This window comes from Falco peregrinus, chromosome 4, assembly GCF_023634155.1.
Source record: "Falco peregrinus isolate bFalPer1 chromosome 4, bFalPer1.pri, whole genome shotgun sequence".
Lineage (NCBI taxonomy): Eukaryota > Metazoa > Chordata > Aves > Falconiformes > Falconidae > Falco > Falco peregrinus.
In genome coordinates, this window is record NC_073724.1 from 105,219,307 (window position 1) to 105,245,041 (window position 25,735).

General features: G+C 38.5%; 1 protein-coding gene across 2 annotated transcripts in view; it reads right to left on the bottom strand.

Annotated features, from left to right (window-relative positions):
* The window catches only part of GRIA4 (glutamate ionotropic receptor AMPA type subunit 4), a 240,230-nt gene that overhangs the window by 33,840 nt on the left and 180,655 nt on the right, over positions 1-25,735 (bottom strand). For both annotated transcript variants that reach the window (XM_005232858.4, XM_005232859.4), the window contains exons 10-13: positions 22,288-22,494; positions 14,764-15,134; positions 13,230-13,428; positions 7,883-8,130 (exon numbers count right to left, since the gene is read on the bottom strand). In XM_005232858.4, the coding sequence (XP_005232915.1) occupies positions 7,883-8,130; positions 13,230-13,428; positions 14,764-15,134; positions 22,288-22,494 (1,025 nt within the window). The remainder of the gene's footprint in view (positions 1-7,882; positions 8,131-13,229; positions 13,429-14,763; positions 15,135-22,287; positions 22,495-25,735) is intronic.

Genomic DNA, 25,735 nt, shown 5'->3' on the forward strand with positions numbered 1-25,735 from the left:
CTAGGCAATGGTTTTACCGCTGTTTCCATGCTCTGTCTTTTCACTCCTGCTCAGAAGCACCTCATTTCACAAATGCTTTCAGTAAAATCCTGGGACCTTCCTTGGAGTAAGAAGCAGGATGATATTAGCAGAGAGGTACCAGAATGTGACTGTGTGACCAAAATGGGAGCTAGGATTCTGGGGAGTGCTTTGCCTTTCATCACTCGCTTCTAATGTCATCCGTAGTGTAGGAAAACAGAAATGACAACAGAACACACTCTTCTGCTCTCTCCTCCAGACCACAGAGAGCTTTGTTCAATTATGAACCCCACCTTGAAGTCTGAGGGTGAATACTTCCTGAAAGTGGCAATGAAGAAAGAGGCTCCGTGGGCCAAGGTAGATCAGAGATGTTTTTTGAAGTACTTGAAAGATATACTGACAGGTTTTTTCTTGCCAGGACAGAGAAAATTCAGTGAGTGCAGCACTGTGGACCCTAAAGAGTTGTTTTCTTTTAAAGATACAAGTATCAGAAACTCTCAATAATAGTGCTCTTCACTGCAATTTGGTGACTTGAGTCAGATTATTACAATTTCCTGCCTCTATATGTAAAAATTACAAGCAAGGGCAAAACTCTTTGAAGTAGAAGATTTTGCTTAAATACATTTGCTTGTACATCCTGCAATGGAGATCTTCAGCCATCATCAAATTGTCCTCTTTTTTTATTGCACTCCTTTTGTATGGGGCAGACCATTATCTTGATTAAAAATTATAAAACAGGTGTCACGGGGGAACAGAGCAAGCTGGGATTCTGATCTCTGTTCTCAAGGCTTTACTTTTACTTTAAAAACAAATATTCTGGTTTTAGACAGAAATAATCCAGGTAACCGAAACCAAGTATGCCTCCCAGGCTCAGCTGAAAGAACAACTTGCTAATGTCCACTGCCAGGCTCTCTCTTCACTGCTCTTCTTTTGAGCCCTGACATTTACATCCCTTGCTAAGCAGTGGCCCGCTCTCTGCCTTTTTACCTAGTAAATGTTATTTTTAGTTGACAGAAAACCCAACAAGCTCTGAAGGATCTGACCTGCTTGAGAAATATCTAGGCTGTAAACTCTGACACTGAATGGGTAATGGGGTGGTAATTCAAGCCTTCTTACGCCTACAGTGAAGCAAAGAATATTATGCAAAGTCATACAGTATGATCTACACCATCAGTCAAACAGGATAATGTTTACAATATGCATAAAATGTTATAGATCACATTCCAGTTTTCAAATCATTTTGCATCACAGAAAGAAATGACCTTGTAAAATCTTGGTAAGCAAAACCCCTGACTAAAATCCTCTCATAAATATCAACAGATCACCCCATAACTATGCAGGGATTTTGTTTTCCTCCACTGTCCCTTGCTTTAAAAGAACAGAGGTCAAACTCAGTAATTTTACATCACTCATTTTTATCCTCAAACCACCATTATTCACCACTTGTCTCTAGATCTTCTCTGCATCAAACATAAATAACACCAGTTTCCAGCTCCTACAGTGCTTTGCTGAAATGATTGCCTCTGTGGCTACCACACTAATTATAGGCAAGAGCAGCCATTCTGCAGAAGACAAATGTGAAAAAAACCCAAACCTGTTCGCTCTGCATCTCTCCTCGCTGTGAAGGTCACTTGCCTTCAGAATGATCTGAGGTCGTCTTTGGATGCCAGTGTTGCCAGCTGGAGGACAGCTAGCCAGCAGGCTACCCGTTCTTCTCTCTGAATTGCCAGAACAATGCTCCAAAGCGTGCAGGGCACAGGCCTCCCCATGGCCACCTAACTGTAGGTTTCCTTTGCCTGTCTCTGTACCCTTTCAGAAACAGGAACACAGCACTGAGTAAACAATGCAGCCCAGACGCATTGAAACACCACAAGCTAGAAAAGCTACATCACTGATATCAGTTAAAAAATGAAAAAATCTATGAAGTCCTTTGAAAACTTTTGAACCTTTGAACTATAGGGTACACTCAACAGTGGTCCAGGGAAAGGCTTACTTTATGATAAAACACAACTTGCACAAGACAGCTTCACTCATGGGAAAATCTATTTTTCAGAACAAATTGTATTTCCACAATACAAAACCTTTGAAAAACACTAGTGGAAAAAGTCCTCTGTAGTAAATAAATTTTGATTCTTAAGTAAATTGGGTGGTCAGCTCAAACATTCGTTCCCAATTTTCCTGTTACTCAGAGGGAACCTGTGAATATCATACTCATTTTTTGTAGACACAAATCCAATTTTACAGAAATCACAAGGAACCAGAGAATGCAAGAAGTTTTACTGGAAACATTTTTATCTATCCTTATAGGTAACTACTGTGTAATAACTCTGATTCTTTTCCCAGAGCTTGGTGTGAATTATCAGTTCACTGATCTACAAAACCAGAGTAAAAAGAGAACTGAGGTATATATCAGAATAATACATTAAGTTCACAATAAACAGCTTTGACAGTGAATGATGATGTGGGAATTCCTTCCAGAATAAGCTCCTTATACTCTGGTCTCCAAAAACATCAAAGACAGAAGTTGATAAAAAGATTAATGGTCCCATTGGAAGAAATTATACTCTCAGATTTGCCTTTATTTTCCCATTTTCCCAAGCTTGTTTCAGTTCAGTGAAAAACATGACAAAAAAAAAAAAAAAAAAAAAAAAAAAAGGAATACGGAATATATCCTGTCCTATGTAAGGTCTGCCAAAAATCTGTACAAATGAGCATGCATTACCAAAACAAGTTTTCCTTCAACACTACGTTTCCAAGGGACCATACTGGAATACTGGATATATCCTTGAAAAGCAAAAGTAACATTGTCAGCTGTAGTACCACATAGAAACAAATCAATGAAAGAATGGCAATTTTAGAGATTTACCTCAGGAAGACAAGGACTAAATGAAGTCACTGAAATCAAGATGGTAGTTTATAAAGCCCATGCACACAAAGAGTCCCTTCATAACAGATCTTTACCTTATTCACATAAACTCATGTTTCATCAAGAAAAAGTCCCCTCCACCACAGATCCCTCACTTCCAGTGTAAATCTTTCAGGTATTGCACAATTATTTAAAAAAGGGGAATCCATACAGTGTTGATAGGGCACCACTGGGACACCTTTTGCACCCCGAGCACTCTCCCGGGCACTCTTCCCTTGCAAGGGATGGAAACTAAAATCCATAGCTTCACTCACACTGTACTTCGCACTTCACACAAGTTGCTAGAATGATCAGAATATTACATCACCTACTTCACTGATGCACTTCCCACATCTCCTACCTCATGTTAATACAAACGCAGTAAAGAATGGATAAAGAACTGGCACCTTAGTCAGTGTAAAGAGTCAGTTCATGCCAACAGCTATCACACTGCAAAGAACCAGCAGATATCACCTTTTTGCTTTCTTCTCCAGGACATAAAGAATTCCTCTTAAAGTCAAACTGGAGTTATTTCTTTACTACATAAAAAGAATAGAGACTTGAATAATGAAATATGGAATCCCAGGTTCATGTCTATAAACTTTAACTGTAGTTGCACTAACGGGAACATGATATAGCTCTGGATTTCATCAGGTTGGTGAACAACCATCACCAATCTCTAGCAGACATCAACAAATCTATTCACAACAGTTTTTTAGTATTTGGCTAGATCTAATCCTACCACTGTCATCTGGCTGGACTCAAAGTGTCTCACCAGACACTCACGACGTGAGCAGGTTTCACTCATCCATATTGCATACTGTTGGCAGCCAAATGTCCTTAGTTAAAAGTCACAGAAACAATGATAACTCCCTAATTTTTAGCCAAACCTGTCGTTCACCTTTGCATCAAACATCTTCAGGGTACAAAAAGTAGAAAAAGTTTTTAGTGTACCTTTAAGACAACATTGCCCCTACTTCCTTTTTCAGAAACTCTTACACTGGAGAACGCTTTCATGTTCATCAGTATTCAAACTTGTTTATGATGCCTACATATCTAAAACAGAAAAGCAGAGGCATGCAAGGCACAGGATTTGTGTAGTACAAGATCTCCGGTGTTGCTCTCTAGAAACACAGATTACTGCAAGGGGCAAGGCAGACAAGCCAGTGGTAACCCACAATGGCCAGAAGTCTGCCCATGAGAACGTCTTCTAACACCACCACATTGACAAAGGCAGGCCTTGCTAAGCAGGCAATGAGCACCTTTGAAAACACCACCTTTGAAGAAACAAACTCATTAATTCACTCTGATTACTGCACAGTAATTTTGGAAGGATACCTACCGTAGCAGTAGTAGGAAACAGTAAGGACAGCTGGATAGTGCCATGAGAGAAACTCAATCTTTGTTGTGATGAGAGCCTTTTCTCTCAGTCCCACATTCCTTCTCAAATACATCATTTTTTTTACAATATTATACAGAAATGAATATCACTGAAAAGGAAGGAAGGAGACACACATGATGTGTAATGTGGTACTGCCCGGTGGGCATAAAAGAAACACACATCAGGCATTTCCCGTTCTCCTCCATCCAGTGATATGCATGAATCCTAATACTGCACCAGCACTGAAAAGAAATCATTCCAATTAGCCAATAGGTACTGGTTGAACACTGCAGGAGTGTAACATGGAACCCAATAAGGAAGAGTTTGAAATTAAAATCCACTACCCTGCTCATGTGTAGGGTCATGAGCAACAGAGAGACCAGCCCCTGGATCGCTCTGACAGGTGGATTTCATCTGCATGAGCAAAGTGATGGGCATGTGCTCTGTAATGAACATGAGCCCGGTGATGTGATGGCATGGAACCATCGCTAGTCCTATGCTACAGGTAGAAGTCTGATTTAGAATACCCCACTTTCTGTCAGTGCTAGATATGTGAAAATAAATGACCTGGTTCCCCATAAACTCACATCAGTTTTATGCAGCTGTTACCAGATTTTTAGTGGAAAAACTCCTGATTTATAATCATTGTAAGTAGCAAAAGGATTAAGACTTAAATATCTCTAGTGAAATAGGTATTCAAAGAGTTTAGTGAATATTTTTATATGAATAATTTATTTGAAAAAAATTGTATTTTTCCCTAGTTCTCAACAGCCCAAGAAAAGAGTGTGAATGTTTAACATTTATATGCTATTTGCAATTATTTGTGAACGACTTCAAGTAATTTGTGGTCTGCACATAACTCAAATAGGAAATTATGATTATTAAATAAAATATAGAATTTACAACTCCCATAGCAAATTATGTCTTTTGACTAATTTATGTAATGAGCTTAGCTAGTCTGCCTTTCATGGATTTCAAACTGCATGTTCAATATTTGCAATTATCTGTGCAGGCAGCAGTTGCATAACTCATCTGATCAGTAACACAAACACTAACGTGGGATGCAGCCAAAATAGCAAACCCAGCATATTCTACAATTTCAAGCAGTTCAGAAAATATCAAAGCATGCAGTTAAAATTTACAGCTGAGTCTTTTCTGCTCACAAGCACAAGGGTAGGAAGCTTTTCTCCTCTTCAATAAGTGCTACTGTGTATAGACATACATGGAAGAGGTGGTATGAATGTGAGGAATTGCTTGTTCTTTATTTTTGTCCAGAACATTAAGTGTGTTGCTTAATGTTTTTAATAAATAAGCAGCGCTGATGTGTTGCCTGAGGTTTGTCACTGGGACTGGAGAGGGAATGGGGTGCAGCAGGAGAACAAGCAGCTTAGCACGTGTGAAAGAAAGGCTCGGGAAAGGTATGGACATGGACAGCCAGTCGAGACAGCTTGAAAGAAGATTTGGTCCAATTTTCAGGTTGGGTAGGATTTCCTCTGCTCCCCTTTTTGAAACCCATTTGAAGGTAGGATGTGAAAAAATAAATGCTTTTGACCACATCACCCTAATGATAGTTGCTGACCCCAGTTAGACCAACCTGTGGCTCACTAAAACATGGGGACTTGGTCTTTATCTGGGGTGGAAACAGGATTTCACACTTGATCCTTACAATCATGGTTGTGCTCTTCCTCTCTGTTCTTATTCAGCTGTCTTAGTAGGCCCTCTCTCTTCTAACTGCTTTATGTCTTGTCCCCATTACCCCTAGATATTTTTATCTAGCCAAGTGAAAAAACCTGAAATAAGCCCAGATTTGACATAACCAACTTCCACTGGCTAGCAGTGCTCATTATACAAGGTTGTCTCTTGTTCATGTTGGGTACTCTGCAGAAAAAAGCGAGAGGGACTAAAGAGCACTATAAAGCACGCTTACAGCAAACAGCCCACTGCTAGGTTATATATGACAGCAGCTAAAGCGATTCCTAGAAAGTCTGCCCTAGCTTTGGCACTGTGAAGCATGACTGTGTCAGAAATGTGCATTTCCTTACTATGGGAAAGCAGCTCCACTAAACTGCAGTGCTGCCTACCACTTCCAGGTCATCTGAAACACTAGGAGAGAGCAACCTATCAGAAATATAAAATAAAAAGTAAGTGCTTTGATAATATACCCAGATAATAGACCAGCCTCTCCTATTATCTGCTGCCTTCTACCTTTAACAATCCCATGAGTTCTGGACATGTTTTTCTTTATAATTAATAGTTTTATTGTTGTCATTTTCCCTTTCTCACCTCCTTATGTTCTCTTACGACTTTATTCAGCAGTGAAGGTGGCAGCTTTTAAGTCTGAGAGGTACTGAATGTTAAGGACCAAAAATTCATATTCAGTCACTGAAATAACTGGCCTGATTTTCCCCTGCACATACAAATGTTCTTTGGCTGCAGATGGAGATTATTCTGATGATACTCCTATTCCCATCTGTGTAATACAGTTAAGGCTATTGAGGTTTGTGATATTATGTGCAGGTGAGTTAAGAGTGAGTCTAGTTATTTGCATAGTGGTAATGATGTCTCCTCTGTGGTCAGGGATGTAGAAAGGTACCTCCTTAGTTATTTCCTGCACAGAACTATGGTTCCATCTGCACCTGCAATGCTTCCCTTCAACTGACTTTGTCTCCTTTCTGAATCTATTTCATCAGACCCTGCTGCAATCACCCACCCACGTGTGCCCTATCGCTGTAAGACTCCACCAGCCACACTCCCTCAATCTGCCAGTTGCTCTTTTGCTTTGAAGAAAATTGGCAAGTCTACCAGAGGAAAAAGGCAAGGTTTGTCTGCCTTAAACATTAAAGACAACGCAATGGTAAACACTGCCAATTTTAACACAGAGCTAGTAACTTCACTTCTGTTTCCCTGACAATTTGAATAAAAATCAAATTATGTTCTGCCTGTGAATCAAAAACTCTACTACTTGACTGAATGTGTCTGATACCATAATAAAGAAAATACTGGTGAGTTTGAAGGCAGTACTGAAATGCACAATGATAGAAACACTTTTTTTTTCTAAATAAGAAGGTGCTTTCACAAAAAGTGCTTTAAAGAAGCTGCTTCAGTGAAGGACTAATTGCCTCCAAGTGATGACATTTGAAAAAAGATGTTACAAGCAGATTCTTATTCAGAAAGTAGCAGCCAAGGTCAATAAACAAAACATAAAATGTAGATATATTATTGATGCAGATACTGATGCAGATAATGTAGGCACAATACTGCTATAAAGGGTTGAATTTGGTGAAAAAAGCTGATGACATAGAATAGCTGATGTTAATTCTATTGAGGCTGACTTCAAGTAGCTAGTGTTCAACCAGTTTGGTTTTTATATGGCCTTGAAAGATATGCCAAGTATAGCTGCTAAATCCATATTGCAATTAGAAATGGTTACCTTTGTTGATCAAAAAAAGTATGAAATGGAAGAAAAGAAAAATAACATACCATGTCCACACACAAAACAAAAAGAGCTATATCAGGGACATCAGGGAAGGTGGAATACTATAACAACACATTTTATATTGTTATACTATTCCACCCACCTTAATGGAGAACCCTTCGGTGTGGCTACGCCATAGCCTTTCGAATCCAGATTTCCTCCCACTTTCATGGTGTCACATGGCTTTCGTTGCTCAATGTATTCATTCATGGTGGACTCCAGCAGGAAGGCAAACTTGCCCTTGGATTTGCGGACACGAGCTACTCCCTCTGCAGTAGTCCTAGTGAACACTGACGGCTCAGCTGACTTCATGTAGGTCCACATCTTTTCATACACTGCTATTTTTGATCTCTGGAGAAAATTAAAAAGAAGTTAGAACAAAAGAACGTTGCAGCATTTCAGAATGGCACTGTTCCATATAAAATCAATCATACTTAATTTTTCAGACAACTGGGTTTGGGAAAATTATACTTTTATAAGGAATTTCTTTTAATTCCACTATTATTTTAAAAGAAACAAGAAATAACACTATCAATATTATAAAATCAGATATTATGTTTAGATCCAGTTAGCTGCTAGCAGTCAGAACAACTGCAAAACTGAATTTACTGTTACACAAAGGCAGTTCATACAGTCAAAGTGTTGTAAAGTGTGGTTTAGGGAATTACATATGAAATAGATACCCACAATAAACCTGTATGGGAAATAAACAATAAAATAATCTCTCCATAAATACTGAGCTGAATCTTGAAGCATGTCTCTAACATCCACTTCTTACGCCATCAAAACCACAACAGCTTAAGTAAGAATTCTGCTTTCATAATTCAGAGTCCAGAATTCATTCAATTAATGTTCAGAAAGGCTTCAAAACATTTCAAGACATGATGCACAATAAAAGGTGGAAACAGCAAATTGGACCAACTATGCTATTAAAGGAAACAAAATACCCTAAGCATTTGTCATAAAGAAGTATTAGGGACATTTTTAGAACTGCAGTATCAGTGAATTCATTTTAAAGACCCTGAATCCTACCAGTAACTGCATAAGAAATCTACTTGCTCAAAGAATGTGTAAGAATTTGTGGCTTAGAGTGCATTAGTTGGAAAATTTCGTGTCCTGGAATTCATGGTATAACCATGAGTAAACACTTAAGCAAAAATAAAACTTAACAAAAAATAAAAACAAATAAACAATTTCATTGAAAGGAAGGAAGGAAATGCTGTCAGGCTGAGAAGCTTCCTGTATTCATTAGATTCACTCAACAACTCCTTTGCTTCCTCCAGCAACAGGGATGCATACATGCAAACCAGCAGTGCGTCAGCTGAACACTAGAGTGTTTTTATTTAATAACAGATGGCACTTGTCTTCTCTTATGAATACTAAAAAAAGGGCTTTGTAACCCAATGCTCAAGTCAGCATTTATTTGAGTCAACAGGAGTTTCTAGCTAAGCAAGATCTGGCCTATGAGCCCATTCCTACACTGTACTGAGCACTCCAGGAAAATATTCATTATTATAAAGCCCCAAAACAAAGTGCCTTAGAATATTTAAACAAATATCAAATCCTATAATCTAGGTATTATTTAAATTGACAATGGCTTTAAAAAGCCTGCAACCGAGCCTTTGTATAGTAAGAGCAATTTCCCTGAAGCACTTCTTTTTACCAATTACTGAATGATTGTATTATTACTCAGAAAATAATTTGTTAGGGAGGTAGGTCTAACTTGAAAGTAAGTGGCACTAAAAACCAGAAATGTTCAATAAAAATACCATATAGCAGAACATCACAAATTATCCTTGCTTTCTGAGCTTGTCTATATGCATAATTTTATCTTTCTGTCAAATATAATGAAATTTAAATTAACAACAGCTGTGTATGTCCATAATCACATCCTGCCTTGTCACCCTCTCTTTGCACTGTAGTCACGGCTACTTTTCATTTACATAATAGTGGCTGAAAGCAGAGTGTAAGCTAAGCCACCCATGTATTCCTTTTGCTTTACGCTGATGTAATTTCATGGATTTAAATTTACAGAAGGAAAAGAAAAGGAAGTCAGCAGTAATGAATCAGGCATTATTTCAAGAATATTTGCTTGCCTTTGTATGCCTTCACTTCCAATCATTTTTTGCACCTTAACATCCATATGATCAGCTTCTTTATAAACATATAATAGATCACTTTCCTTCAAAACTAAAACCACACAATAGCTCTATTAGTAAGAGGAAACAATGTCCCAGATCAATTGAAAACGGTTGCTTTAAATCTATTTTTTTAGGATCTAGTTTCCTTTGCCTATCAAGAGACAACAAAATGTGGAAAGTCTTAACAGGGCATCTGCTCTGTAAGAACATTTTCTTCTCCCAAACTTTCATCTGTTAACGTTCAATTTCTACATGTCAACTCAGGTGAAAATCGAAGAGCAAACCAATAGACAATCCTTATTATCATATGAGGAAACATTGCAGCTTTCCTCTGCAGTCAGGCAAACAGGAAGAATTTTCAATTAGGATTTTTCTGAGTAGGACTGCTAAAACTAAGTTCTTTCCCTCTTGAGCAAGTTGCTCGGAAAATGCAACTGCCACTGCATCCAAAACAGAAAATAAGAGTAAATACCTAATGGTATCGTTGCCTTTTTCTTTATGTTGGCTTTCAAATGACTTTTCCCTTTTCTGTTTTCAATCCAAAACCAAAGCAAACTGAATAGCTGTTCACAGTTTCTGACATTTTGGTCAGAAATAATGAAATTATGAGAAAACGCTCTGAATGTTCATTTTCAGCCAGATAGTAATCACTGACAGAAAAGTTACACATGACTCTAATCCCAAAAGTGATGATGCTTGCTTCCAACCACACAAAATGCTAGACTTGGCAAATAAGTCTTCTCATACTATTGTTTCAGGCTAGGTCTTAATTTATCTAGTATGCAAACAGTGCTTGCGCAAATACTGTCTGTCAATTATATTTCAATTTTGTCCCTGTTTTGTGAAAAATGTTTTTAGAAATAGCACATACATCATTAACAATCACTATACTGTTGCAGAGATTAGAAATCACTCAATAACATGCCCTCAACTGCACTGTTTTTTAAAAAGTGACCAACAGCTTAAATCTTGATAAAGCTTCAAATTCTGCATATGCAACCATATTTAATATTTGTAGTTACTTGTAATATTTCCATTTGTATTTTGAAATAAAGGGAAAAAATATAAAGGGAAATTTCATTTTCCTTCTTTTTTCTCTTAACCCTTTAAAATTAAAGTGAAAGAATGGCTGTCACTATAGATGGACAAAGGATCTTCTCTTTAAGGAGATATCTTGCCTGAAATATTGATTCAAACAAAAAGGTATCTGTATTTACAGGATGGTTTGAAAGAAACATGACATTTTTGTGACCAAGGCTGTTTTTATGTCAAAAGACCTGACCTCATTACTTCAAACCAATGGCTTGTACAAGTGTTCTGAAACTCTTAAAACAACCCCATTCCTTCATTCCTTACTATTTGCTTGGGTATTAATTTTTGCATCATCACCTAAAAAAATTGCAAGCACTGGATACTCTTGAAAATGTAACAAATTAATAAACCCAAAGTTAAATAAATCTGCTTGGTCCTCAGCATCATGTTTTTAACTATTATCACAGATTCATTCCAGTTGAAAGAACTATTCATACACATATATTGTGGTTGCCAGCTCAGCTTGTGATGGACTGAAACTGGAGTTCCCAGACTTAAACACCTAACTTTACACAAATTGAGCTAAAGAATAATCTGTGGGTTAAGCACAGATGAATATAAATACTCAGTACTGAGGAATTATACTCTTTTCAAGAAATATGAAATCTGGCCATCTCAGAATCAAAACATTTCAATTCTCAGACAAGCCTCCTATACCTTAATGGCATCATTTTTATAGACATCTGGTGTGAAATCAGGGCTTCTAGGGACCAAAAGCTGAGTTTCTACTACTTGGGGTAAAAAATAAAGCTCCTAGAGAGCATCTTAGTGTCATATTTAGGTATACATCAACACCCTGGCTATAGAAGACAGGTGTAGTTAGAAATGTGTCACTGAACTGTATCCATTAAAAAATAAGGTACCAAGCACCCTAGCTATTTCAGTGGGATCACTCTAGAGGAAGATATTTTAAAGGGTGATTTATGTCAACAGAACGCACTTGCCCATACAGGATGCACGCAAAACAGGGGTGCTTTTCTCTCTCCAGTGTCTACAGAAGAAATCTAGAAACTGAACTTAGACTAAACTCCTTGGACAGCTTCATTATTTGAAGGCTCCACCACTGTGTGTTGCTTAAGTGTCATTTATATCTTACAAGGCATCATCTTTTTACAACTCATAGAAAATATTTGAAAGTTATTTTACAGGGATATCTCTTCCAATAAAAAAGTTTTTTTTTTTTTCTACTACAGACCTTTTGGAGGTCATCAGCTGTCATTGAATTGATACTGTCTGTAGTTTGCAAATCCCATCCATAGTTCTGTTAATGATTCACCGAGTTTGGTTTGGCCAAACTGAAAACAGTCAAGGTGTGTGGGAGTACCTAACACAGAACAGTCCCTTTTCAATTAGACAGTAAGAAGAAATTATCACTCCATCTTCTTTTCTTCTGAAAATGCCTTAAACTGTACCTTTTGGATAAATAATGCTCCTAAACTGTGCAATTTCCAAGGAAGCATCACTGGCTCATAGCATTTATTCAGAACCATGTTCAAACTCTAAACTCACACACATTCAGTCAGCTAGGCTTAACTTTCATCTGCTAGAGACATGAAATGAAGCAGGAGGGACTGTTTATTATGTACTCCTTGTGATGTCCAGGGTCCCTGTTATCCAGCTGGCAAATGATGAGGATTACATACCAACCACACTAACAGAAAAGCAAATGAAAATGAAGTAATCAATATGGACAGCACAGACATATGAATGGCTATTTAGGCTATTTTCTAATGCTCCAACTACATCCCCCTGAGATATATTTCCTCTTTGTTATTCATCTGAAAGTCAGCAAATTAAAAAATGCATTTCCTGCCCACCACCCAAAACCCTAAAGCAAAATGCACACAGCCAAATCCATAAGCAGAAACAAAACCTGCAAGACTCCATTTTATCATCATAGGATTTCAATGCTGCACATCATTTCAGTACTGTAGCTTCAGATGAATCAATAGTGCAATGCTGCTTTAATTATCACTGGCTTCAGTATCCCTGGGGGCATCTCTTTTGCCCAATGTGACAGAATCAATAAGCTTTCCACAAATGAAAATAACTGAAAACTCCAACAAATGGTGTTGTAGGGGTAAAAATGTAACTAAAGTATTGCAGGAGTTACAAATTATATTACATATAATTGCAAAATAGCATTATTTCATACTTCCAAGCATCTTAAAAGAGCAGTTGGTAGGGAGACCTGCTGTAACGGACATGCCAACTTACTCTGAAGAACTCTTTGGTTGACCCTGAGTCCAGTGTCCCATAAGCAATTTCAGTTTGTTTGGCAAGGTCTTCTGCACTTTCTATGGGCGAGACCATTCGCTCAACAGTCAAGAAAGCAGCGAGGTTAGCAGTGTAGGATGAAATAATGATGAGCGTGAAGAACCACCAGACACCTCCAACAATGCGACCTGAGAGGGATCTAAACATGAATAAGATAATGCACATTTTCCTGTCTCTTAAGCCATGAAGACAGAGAGAAAAAGAAGGAACTATTATTGCTGAACATGTATCATTAAGTAACAGTCAATGGGAGGAAAATAATTTGCATTTTAAATACTAGTAAGTGCTTTTTCTTTCGAATCTTAATGCCTACAGCACAGACTCCACTGCATTAATACGTATCATGCACACACAGAAGTTGGAATTCTCTTGAACAGTAATCCCAGTGTTCTTATTATTTCAGGAAATGCCTAACACAGCAAAAATTTTGTCAAAAATCCTGGATAGGTAATCTCTTTTTGGAGACAAAAGTAAAGCATGGTAGCTGCAAATCAGTAGCTTTCTCTGTTTCCTTTTTTTTTTTTTAAAAAAAAAAAGACAGACACAAAAGGCTTTGCATGCGGAGTATGTGGGCTCTAGGACTAAAATGTTCCTGTCACCCAAGCTCATCAAACACTGTACAAGCTACTGCAATCATTTGAACTTTCATATTTTTCTTACTTAAGAAGCAAGCATTTTGTGGTAACAGATATTTATGTTAAGTAAAAAATTATATTTTCTATTTTAATACCTGTAATTTGATGAGAAGGCTGTTGAAGAGTAATGTACATCCAGTCTTAATCAGCATCAGTTTTATTGCTAACTTCAATAATAGCAGAGTTAGGCCAATGCTGAACACTCTCAAAATCTCACTGTAAATGGCTAAAATGAAGTATTCAAGTTTGAAAGATTGGGTCATACTGTTTAATTAAGAAGTAGTCACTGCACACTAAAGTTCCATAGCATCTTAAAAGGTGGAAAAATGCAGGACTGGGATCATACATTACATCTGAGGCACCCACTCCCACTCTGTTAAGGCATGGCTTAGCAATACAATGTGGCTTCTCAGAAACAGATGGTCAAATATTCTCCCTCTCATAGTGATATTCTGGAAGCAGTGCTGTAGAACTTGATAGGGAACAGAAATGGGACATTCATTCATGCAAGGCAAATATCCAGCACAATAGTGTGCATTTCATAATTTTAATACAATGGAACTAATTTAGCAACAACACAGCTCCTCTGAAGTCAACTCAGTGGAATTGTCCCTGTGTGTACCTGCTGCTTCTGAGAGTTGTTTGTGGTTTATGCACATTGACATACAAAAAATAATAGCAGATTCTCTGTTCCCTTATGATAGCTGTTAAAAAGGGAAAAAAATGAAAAGGCTTCCTAAAGAGCGAGCTTCAAAACACTGGCAGGAAAATAAACGAAGGAAGATTTTATGCTTCAGTGTTGAAGATAAAGTGCAAATGTAAAAAGATTTGACACAAACCTTGGGGAAATATCACATCCTTGTTGCATAAAGGCACCCAGGGAAAACCAGAGGCTGTTGAATATACCAAATTCATTGGGAGGCTGGTCACTGGGTCCTTCTTTCCCATCCTCTGGTTCTTCTGTGTGCCACTCATATGGGCTAAACCTGCTAACTAGGAACAGGACCACACTGACACCAATGTAGGCAAAGACTATGCACATCCAGATCTCATACGCCAAAGGGTCCAAGAAGGAAAACACTCCTGGTTTAGATTTCTGGGGCTTTTTGATCATAATGGATATCCCCAAACTCATAAAAGGCTTAGAAAAATCAATGACCTCTTCTCGTACCAAAGTGATGGTCAGAGGCGCAACAGCAATCTCTGCTTTCTATAAAGAAAAAAAGAAATATAGGTGTATAGATTAATCTGAGTTGGCTTACACACTCAGCTAAGCAGCTAATTCCAAAGGTATGTCATTAACATCAGGACACCGTGGCTTAACTGTTCTTTATAACGTCTTTCAGTTTCTTTCTATTACAGTCTATATTTATTCAATATGCTTTTAGTAAAACATGTATATTGCAGTTTTTTATTTTACAGAATTATAGAAAAAGTTAATTTTCCTGCTAAGGGGAAGACTTAAATCTTACAGAGGTGGGCAGCAGTGTAGGTAGATCATTTTAGGTATTAATTTAGGTTTAAAGTAAAGGAATTCAAGGAAGAATGAAAAATGAGAATGACCCTATTGTCACTGAATGTGTAGTGATTTTTTTATAAGATCCCAGAAACAGTCATTTGTTATCATATTTTCATAAGACACAATCACTCTTCAAGGGAAACCAGCTCACGGGCTCAAGGAAGTTCCAAAGAGCATGAAGCAGCAAAGGTGATTAACTACTGCCGTGATGCCACAAAACGTCACACAGTTGTCTTGGGGCAAAGACAGTTCAATAGGAATGAATCAGGTTTTGAACAGTGCAAAAAGGCAAGTATACAGAAAATAGCTGTTCAAAATCATGCAGTAAAAGGACAAAAAGTGTGCTGAATCCATTCCCATTAGAGACAGGAATAATTTTTAGTATGTTTCTCTAATATAATAGTTTTTTAGAATGAAAATACCAGTCTTGAATGAATTGTTATTGATGATGATGGTGATTACAGCTGCTAACAATGATGTCTGCATGAACTGTGAGTTACTGTAGCTGTGCTAATGGGTCATTTTGGTCATCAGGGACTCAAGATTACATTAAGGTTTGCTCCTTGCCTTGCCTTGTATGCTAAAGCTGTCATTACAGCAGTACTTAAGATGGGAATTGTAAGAGGAACTGGGACAAAAGATACACTAGTGGGAGGGGAACAGATGCAGAACCTGCTGCAACCTTTCTACCAGTCATTACGGTGGTGCTGTCCCTAGGTGGATTCACAGAGAAGACCCTGGGCTTTGTGACCAGCGTGGACTTCTAAACAGCTTATGGGCTAAGGAGGGTATTTTGAGCATATTTTGAGAATACTTGGTTTTGGTAACAAATAAGGTAGACTCACAACCTGCCTTCTGCAGTGGCATTACTCTGCTTCAGGCCTCAATATATGAGATAATCTGCCTGTATTTACTCCACCACAGGCTCAGTCAACTTCACAGGCACAATGAAGAGTTTTTCATAAATCTCTATTAATAAATAGAACTGCTGTAGTTTTATCTTCTAAATTCTTAATCAGCCCAAATTCATCTTAGCATCATCAGACACAGTGTATAGCTCACAGTTTAGGAAAGCATTTAAGCATGTTTGCATTTTAGGGTGCTCTTAAGGACACTCATACTCAGTAAAATACACAAGGATATTTAAATCCCATCAGTTTCAATAAGATTAAAACATGCTGAAAATCAAGGATGTGCTTAAATAGTTTAATCCAAGTGTTACATAAATAGCTTGTGTGATAAAGAAAAAAAAAAGTAGGCTTTTTCGTCATCTCACAACTTTGAAACAGATAAATGCATTTAAAATAATTTGGTTTGTTATTTTATACACTAAGTTTTATCTATTTTATGGAATTTAATTTAAAACTAATTTAATGTAGTTAAAATTTAAACCTATTTTGGTAGCTGTACGATTTTGAATAATTCAAAAGAAATGACTCATTCCAGTGCAATGGCCCAAAAATGCAAATTTGTATTAAAACTGCTACATATTAATCATCAGATTATATCTGTCATACTGAAATAGTTGCGATGCAAACATTTATCATCATAATTTTATGTAAAGATATTACAGTTTAAGCAACACAAAATCATAATTTTGCAAGCGTTATCAGACTATCTCTGGTGCTAATGTCTTGGGTAAACATTATGATAATATTGCAAATTCTCTGAATTTTAATGTAAATTTTGTAGTATAAGGCATTTGAAAAAATTTGGCTTCTTGAAGTCTTGTCATTATGTAAGTCTGACTGAAGTGGATCTTTTATGAGGAAAAATAACATCTAAAATATATTTATAAATACCCTGAAAACTGTAAAGTAAATTTGGTTTCTGTAGTCTAAGGATTGTAGAATGGTTTGGGCTCCTGGCATTGCTGCATATTTCTGTATTCTGTCTCACTCATAAACTCTTTTTTTCTAGAAGAATGGTTTCCTTCCTTAGAGAAAATGTCTTTTATATTTCTAAAGTTCTGCTACTGTGAATGCCTACTGTGGAGTTCTTGAAATGAATTAACTAAAAGATTCAGGGAAACTGTTATCTTTTACTGCGAATCTTCTCTGTATTTGTCACATAGTGGTATCTTCATTGACACAGTGTAAATGATGGACCTGGTCATTGATCTTCAAATGTGTTGGCTAACGGTTCTTTTTTTGTGTCTGCAGACTGCCACTGAGATTAAAACAAGGATCTTTGAGGGCTGTTAGTTTCTATGATGTGAGGTGGAAAAGTGCAAATGCCATTTTAATGTGAATTGTGGAGATTTTAAAGACCTAATTAGCACACTGCATACTCTATGTGAAACACTGGATAAAATTAATCTTACCAAATTTGAATGCTCAAAGAGTACATGCAGAACTTGAACTACACCAGAACTATCTGCCTACGCTACTTTCAGGAGTTGAAGCTTCCTGATACAGGAATTTATCCCATTTCATTACAACAGTGATCTAATGTCAGATGATTCATAATATAGATGAACCCGTTTCATGCCAATGGATGTAAAGGGACAGTACACAGCTAGGTCACAATTAGATGCCAAATGGAAAAAGTGCAGCCTCCCCAATCTGATCATATTATTTATGGTTTTTGTAAGATTACCGTGTGCCACATTAAAGCCTACACAAACCCTTCATTGTTGAAAGCTAAATAATGACAATAGCTGTGCATGATAACCATGAGTGCTAGTGCTTTGCCCAGTTAATGTACACCATATAATTAAGGATTTAAGTGATTAACAATATAACAATGGTGCAAACAATTAATGATTTTGTTGCCAGTGAAATCTGTTTTGACAAAGACTAATCATACTTCACACTTGAATCAACTGCATCTGTACCAGCATTTCAATCAAGGCTGCACCACTAAGTACAGATGGATTCTGGATTCATCCAGTATCATACAATGGGGCAAGATTAAGTCTGATGGTAAGAGACTTTTACTTTTCCAGTATTATTATAACCTTGTGGATAAAATCTATGCTTGGTACAAGCTGTATGAAGAAAAAACATGCAGGAAGTGATTTCAGCCTCAGAAGCTTATAGCTTCTCAGATTTTAAACAGAAATGAGTTGTGACCTTTGGTATTAAGCAGTGAAAGCATAGCATTCTGTGTCAGGAGAATGAATATTTAACTGGAGCTGACTGTTATTGCCTTTGGAAACACCTGTTACATGTGCTCGATGGTATTTCATCCCCAGCCAGCATTTCTCCTGTGAGTTAGATATCAAGGCCTACAGAGCCCCAGAGGGCCCACTGCAGGCACTGGATACATCAGGGGCAAATGACCAAGACTCCCTGGTAGTTTTTAACCGAGCTCTAAAAACAAAACAGGAAAATAAACAACCCCTCACTATGACCTTCTGTGCAGTCACAGAAAAACTGTAACCACAGCACTTTACACACTGTTTCCCCTGGGACGTGATGGAATAATCAAGTAGTGAGTTTAGGTAAAAAACTAGCTGCTCCGTGCAGTATCGGAAGTATGCAGGTATCAGAAGGACCAATGGTGCATACGGGTCTGGAGAGGACGTGGGATAAAATTGGCATGTCTCCAGTCTCAGTAACATAGAGAGGGCTAAGGCGAGAGGTGAGGTGAGGTGGGGAGAGGTGAGGTGAGGTGAGGTGAGGTGAGGAGAGGAGAGGAGAGGAGATGAGAGGAGAGGAGAGGCGAGGCGAGGCGAGGCGAGGCGAGGAGAGGCGAGGAGAGGAGAGAAGAGGAGAGGAGAGGAGAGGAGAGGCAAGGAGAGGAGAGGAGAGGAGAGGAGAGGAGAGGAGAGGCGAGGAGAGGAGAGGCGAGGCGAGGCGAGGCGAGGAGAGGAGAGGAGAGGAGAGGAGAGGCGAGGCGAGGAGAGGAGAGGAGAGGAGAGGCGAGGCGAGGAGAGGAGAGGCGAGGAGAGGTGAGGCGAGACGAGGAGAGGCGAGGCGAGGCGAGGCGAGGAGAGGAGAGGAGAGGAGAGGAGAGGAGAGGAGAGGAGAGGAGAGGAGAGGCGAGGCGAGGAGAGGCGAGGAGAGGAGAGGCGAGGCGAGGAGAGGCGAGGCGAGGAGAGGCGAGGTGAGGCGAGGAGAGGAGAGGGAGAGAATCCTTTTGTGTGTCACAGAAAAGGTCCAGTCTCACTGGCCAGCACAAAACTGTCTGTTAATCCTTTAATGTGGTTGGGAATTAGAAGCTGTAAAATGTTTCCCAAACAGATCATCTCGTTAACTTGCTAATTCAATTGCAAATTCTGTCCCAGACCTGGCTGCGTATAAAAAGCTTTGCTTGAAGCATAGCCAGCTACTCAGAGTACTTGTGTTTATGATTTGGGGATCTATCAGAGGAGATGAACATCCTCTTACAGCAGAGATTTGCAGGAAAGTCTCTGGTTGACTGATTTTTCTGTTTTCTCTGTTTGGAATAGGCCAGGGAACCTGATGGTCTGTAAATCATTTGGCAAGGATTCACAGAAGTTGTAGGGAGGATGCTTTTCCTAGATTCCCTATGGAAATATTAAGCTGCAAACTTTCATAAGTTAACAGAAAGAACAATTTCTTTTAAAGCTACACCTTTAAAAGTGCATTAAACATGTTTGGAACAGCTCTCGGTCTTAAGGCCAGCTGGCACAGGGCAGTCTGTGTCACTACTATGAAAGTCATTTAACCTCTAAACCAGCATGGGTACATTCAAGCTGCCTGTAGGGAATGGTCTATCCTAGTGTCCAGCTGGGCTCAGAAATCGTTCTGGATGGTAATCATGGGCCAAAAATATACCAGGGACCATTGCTGCAATTTAGCAGATTAGTCAGACAAGCTCCAGAGCTCCTGGACACTCGCTGGTGCCAAGGATATACTGGGATATATCAAGGTGCCTTCGGACGGTACAGCAAATATACTGGGCAACAGCGGACATCTGTTAGATCTTTCAATAAAAAAGCAGCTCTGAGAGCTTTGCTGCAGCTGATTCCCAGAGCTCAACCCCAGAGTCACAGTCAAACTACAGCCTTCCTAAACACATAGTTGTGCAGGCATTTTTAAACTTGGCCATCAAACTTTAAAGAGCTTTCACGTAATTTTTTCCATTACAAAAAACAAAGTGTTGACTACGTATTCTGGGATGTCCTCTTCATGTAGGTAATTTGCAACAGGTTCCTTATGCCTGTGAATTTTGTGGCTTCCAGCTATGCTAACAGCTGCAGGTCACATTCCAGTACTGGCATGAACCTCTCTCTGTGTGAGCTTCCTAAGAGCACATTGTATTTCAGTCTAGTACGAGGGCAGTTTGGGTTTGATGAGGTAAATTTTTCAAGATAAAAGGAAAAAAACCCAAACCCAAAACCCAAACAGAAAACTAAAGTATGATTTCAAGTTTTCCCTGTAATTTTCAACCAGAATGACAGGCCTCTGAAATTATGCATCTGGGCAAGGGAATTTTCTCACAATTTGTAAAATTCCTTGGATGATTTAAAAAATCTACTGGTGTAAAACAGAGCATAGATGTTGACAATCATGTGTTTGCTATTGCAATTAAAAGCCAGACAAGGAGTTGCCTCCATTTTGATAAAGTAAGTCGGAAACCCCCTTGACTTTTAATATCCTGAGATTTCAGCTGCTTCCAAGCCACTCAAGTGGATCCACATGCTTGGTGATCATTCAGCTTTTCCACTTTTTAAAGACACAAGTGAGGCTGGTTCTTCCAAGTACTTCCAAGAACATAAATTTTGTGAAGCTGGTATTACCTTCCCATTCCCAGGTGGAAAAGAAATCAACAAAATTCTGGGGCACGATTTCCCACATTCCTGCAGCAGACAGTCTATTGAACGTTGAGTAGTCCCCTGAACTGATACTAGTGGAGAAGTCTTCAATAAAATTTGTCAGCTATACTTAGCTGGCAGAATGGAACAGAAATGGATCTGCTAGAAAAGCCACTAGGCTTTTGTCACATGTGGCTCTATCCATCATTGGAATTGCAAAAACTACAGCTCTGGATGGACCAACTGGTATGTAATAGTTTTATATAGAGAGGCTGAGGCATGTTATGAGTTCATTGGTGGAAAAATCCTCACCTGAACAGTTTTAGGATTTTATTTTTTTTTATTCCATCACTGCAGTGAAGTTTCTTTAAGAATTCTGATCTGTTCTCAGTGCAGATACTAGCAACTGCCGACATCAGCAAGCATAGCTCTGAGTTTTGCTACTTTCGGTAACACCAGATACTGCAAATATTTCTTCAGGTTTGCTGGAACTATTTTAATTACATATTACAACTTTATGTGTCAACAGAATTGTTAACTGTTAGGCTATTCTGAAGAATCCTCCAAATCGCTATATAAGATAATGCTATTAGTTACTGAATTTACCAGGTTTGCTCTTAAATTTTATTATTGATGTTCATCTTAAAAGGCTGAATTCTGAGTGACCTATTTGTGTACTTGTCTGCAGTGGTTTGTTACATATGTTTGATAATGATGGTGGATTCTCCCATTTCTCAAACCAGCCCAAGAATCCGATCTTTTTAAAAAGATCAGTCCACCATTCCATGACAATGAGTAAATGAGTGATATTCTTCCCTGCTAAGTTTTACAATGTATCAGGATTAGATGGTCTCTAACATTAGTTCTAACATCAATGAATTTTTAAGGGATGGGCAAACTATGGATGTTCTAATGTGACAAGGTACTAGTCGAATACATAGTAGAATTTGCATGAAACTATTTAATTTTCTCTCGAAAACAAATGAAAGCACAGAGATCTGAAACAGAATTCTGTTTCTTTTCTGTGACCTCAAGGTTAAATAAAATGCACATATACTTTATATTTTATGACTAATTCTACGATAAATTAAATCCTGCTTCAAAAATTGGTATGCTTACCCCATAAACAAGTTCTCCCACCATCCCATTCCAGATTTTTGTCTCTGGATCCCTTGCTCCATATTTTCCATCAGGAACAATGGCAATTTTGTACTTGATACCAATATGTTTTGCAATTTCTGACGCCAGATCTACACAGTATCCTTCAAACTTGTCATTCCCTTCAAACGTATCATGGTTTTTCTTGAACATAACATATGGGGCTTCCTATAATGAAAGAAGTAGAACTGTAAAGGAGAAGTATACCTAATACACTCTGAAAAGTAACATGTCATCTACTGACTGAACAACACACATTTCATCAAAAGTTCATGGATAGTATTAGCACATTTAAATTAAAATGTATAGAGAGAAACCCTTCTGGAAAGGGACACTATTTACACTGCAAGTTGGCTTATACATTTCACAAGATCTATCGACCTTACAAATTATGAACACAAAAGCTATTAAAGAATGCATACAAATTTTACTTTGTTTAAAATGAAAGACCTTAGTGCAGTATATGCTAAATTTAAAGTGTGAAGAGAGGTCGAACCTCTACAATGCAAATGACTGTGGGATAACACAAAGTATAATTTATGCTTTTGACATCAGTAAGTAAGCATATCCTCTAACAGTGTGGTTACTGTTTATGTAATTTCAGATGCGCAGCTTGAATAATTTCCTTTCTTGAGGTTTAGAATGCATAGTTATTAAGAGGCTATATATATTGTAGTAAGAATATTGAAATACATTTCTGAGGAAACATGTATCTTCCCCTTCAAATAAACAGTACAGATTCTGCAAGATCCTTTAGGATGAATCTAAGCAATATGCATGACCAAAAATGGTATTAAGCTGACACTCACTTTACATGTTGCATGAAAAAGAAGTTCCAAAACATTTTGCGATGGTGAGTGCCATTGAAAACATGTAAAACCTGTCGCAAAAAGTGGATCTTACAATCCCTTTGTAGACCTTACTATTACAACAGTGAATATAATGTGATTGTGAAATCAAGGTCACATTAGGAAAACAAGGTCACATTTTTCTTTCTTGCTCTGTGTGGATTCAGACTTTAGAAATCATTATAAAAAACTATACTTCCTGGTAGTTTTTTTAAATTACTGCATAAAATTCATATTCATAGCCAGTTCCAGATAAAATATCTGTCACAATTGTCACCCTTTGTTTGAAATTACATCACAAAATGCTGGCAACTTAAGTTTTCTCTGTGCTGGCCCTGGCAATCGTGTTTTTGACACTAACCTTGGTAGCACTCTGTCCTATTCACATCTTTCCCACATACATAATTAGTACAAAAATAAAAATAAAGGGAAATATGTAGCTTGAGAATGTCTGCTTCATTGAAACTACATCAACATCAGCTATAAGCAACAGCAATTTTGTAACTTCTACTGGTCATTTAATAATGGAGGATACGTGGCATCCCAGGAGCAATAGGGTGACTGAATAAACCAATTCCAAAATTTTTCCATGTGTCAGGTAAATTTTTCTTTTTGGATACCAAAATGTATCCTGTTAGCAGCGTGTGGATCCACCCAAGAGAGGAACTTGATAGGCAAGCCTTTAATTTACTATTATAATGTGAAAAGGCAAAGAAATAGAAAAGAGAGTGATTATATGTGGGAGGCACTATTCTCTTTATGTATATAAGTTTACTCCCTGTGGTAACTCTGGCCAGGACCCACCTCTGTATATGGATGGCAGAACAGAGCTTCGTACAATGTGAGTGGAGAAAGTTGTGTAGCTTGTTTGCTTCAGTGTGAGAGAAAGGTCCCATGTTAAATTCACACAGTTTTGGAATGGGGAAGCGCTAGTGTTTCCTTAAAGATAGTCAGGTTCCTAAATATTGCAGGAGTGTTTCAGTCTCAGATGTATTCCCAGAACACCTTTCCTCCCACCAGCTCCTTCTTACGCTATTCTTTGCCATGGGCATGCCTCTTTGGGCCACAATCCCTTCGCAGGAATTCAGTGTTGGAGGCCATTGATGCATTATGGCCATTACTTCAGCTACATAGAAAAGCTTCCGCAACGATCACTTTCTAAGCCAAACTCTGTCTGACTGATTCCTTGTCCTATGTAAAAGTATAAATGCGCAGAGAAGTTGGAGGATGACAGCAGGTTATTGCATTTCTTGAGCACTTAGTTATGACCACTGCATGGCTAAGGATCACCAAGGACTTCTGAAACTGGGACAATCACAAGACAAGTTGTCACCATCCTGATGCGTGTGGCTGGGGCACTGAGAACACCACTGAGCTACAGCATTAACTGCACACTGTAATCACTGCAGTGATGCAATGCAGTAACTTTGCCCGTCGAGTTTGTATCTTTAAAGGAAAGCTGGCTGAGTATTACCAGCAGCCTTCACCATTTCTTGTATTCCTATCCCCAGTTAAATCAGCTTAATCACAAACGCCTGTTTTCCAGAGGGAGGGAGGGAGAAGAGCAGGGAGAAGGGGTCCTGCCCTCTCTTTGCAGTAATCTTGATTTTAGAAAGAATTTTGGGCACATGAATCAAATGTTTATTCCTTGTTTAAGCTTTTTGATCCTGTGAGAGCAAAACCCAAAATCTGGATCTCACTACCTATGTTATTGCACAAAAATGGTTAAAATAGACAAAGGAGAAAAATACTACATCTCCTGATTGTGATTTAGTGAACTGCTAGCTAGAAATAGAACTGAGTCTTGTCCAGTATCCTGCATTTGTAGGCTTGCCTTACAAGCTCCAGCTACATTTGGTCGCTGCACATCAAAAGCAATTTTGTTTTTCAAAGACCAGAGTTAGTGACTGCCAGGTCTTATGATTCAGCCTTTCTTATAAAAACCCAAGCCACAGGCATACAATTAAATTCACACCAGGAAATAATAATTCTGCAGAGGGACACAAAGCAGAGAGGCACAGAAGAGGCCAGGTCAGCCTGCTCCTTCTCCCAAAACCCAGACACAGCGCTTCTGCCTGCACCTCATCACTAACAGGGCTGCTACGAAAAAGCATTTAAACTGTGTCTGCACAGCAAAGCAAATGACAGATGCCTCATTTTTCCTGTTGAAGGCTAAATAAACTTCAGCCCCTCTCACCATGAGTTCTGTAAGAGAATGCTGAGAAGGGAAGTAGTGGGGTCCAACACCATCCTTGGTAGGCGCTAGCAGCAGCCATCCCATCCAGTGGAGGGACCACCAAGTGAGGATGCAGAAGACCTGGGTTCTGGCAGGGATCTAACTGTTGGGTGACGTGGGGGAACTGCATTAGTTCTCTCCCCATCCACTTATCTTTCTACAGACCAATCTTACTGATTTAGAAGGAACACCTCTTCTAATGCAATTCTCTTATAAAGTAAGGTAGTACCTCTTGCTGTGACTGCTTTAAAAGGAGCAATTGAGTGAGATCTGCCAGTGTGAAACAATACAATTGAAAATAATGGGAACACCTACTACCTTTTGC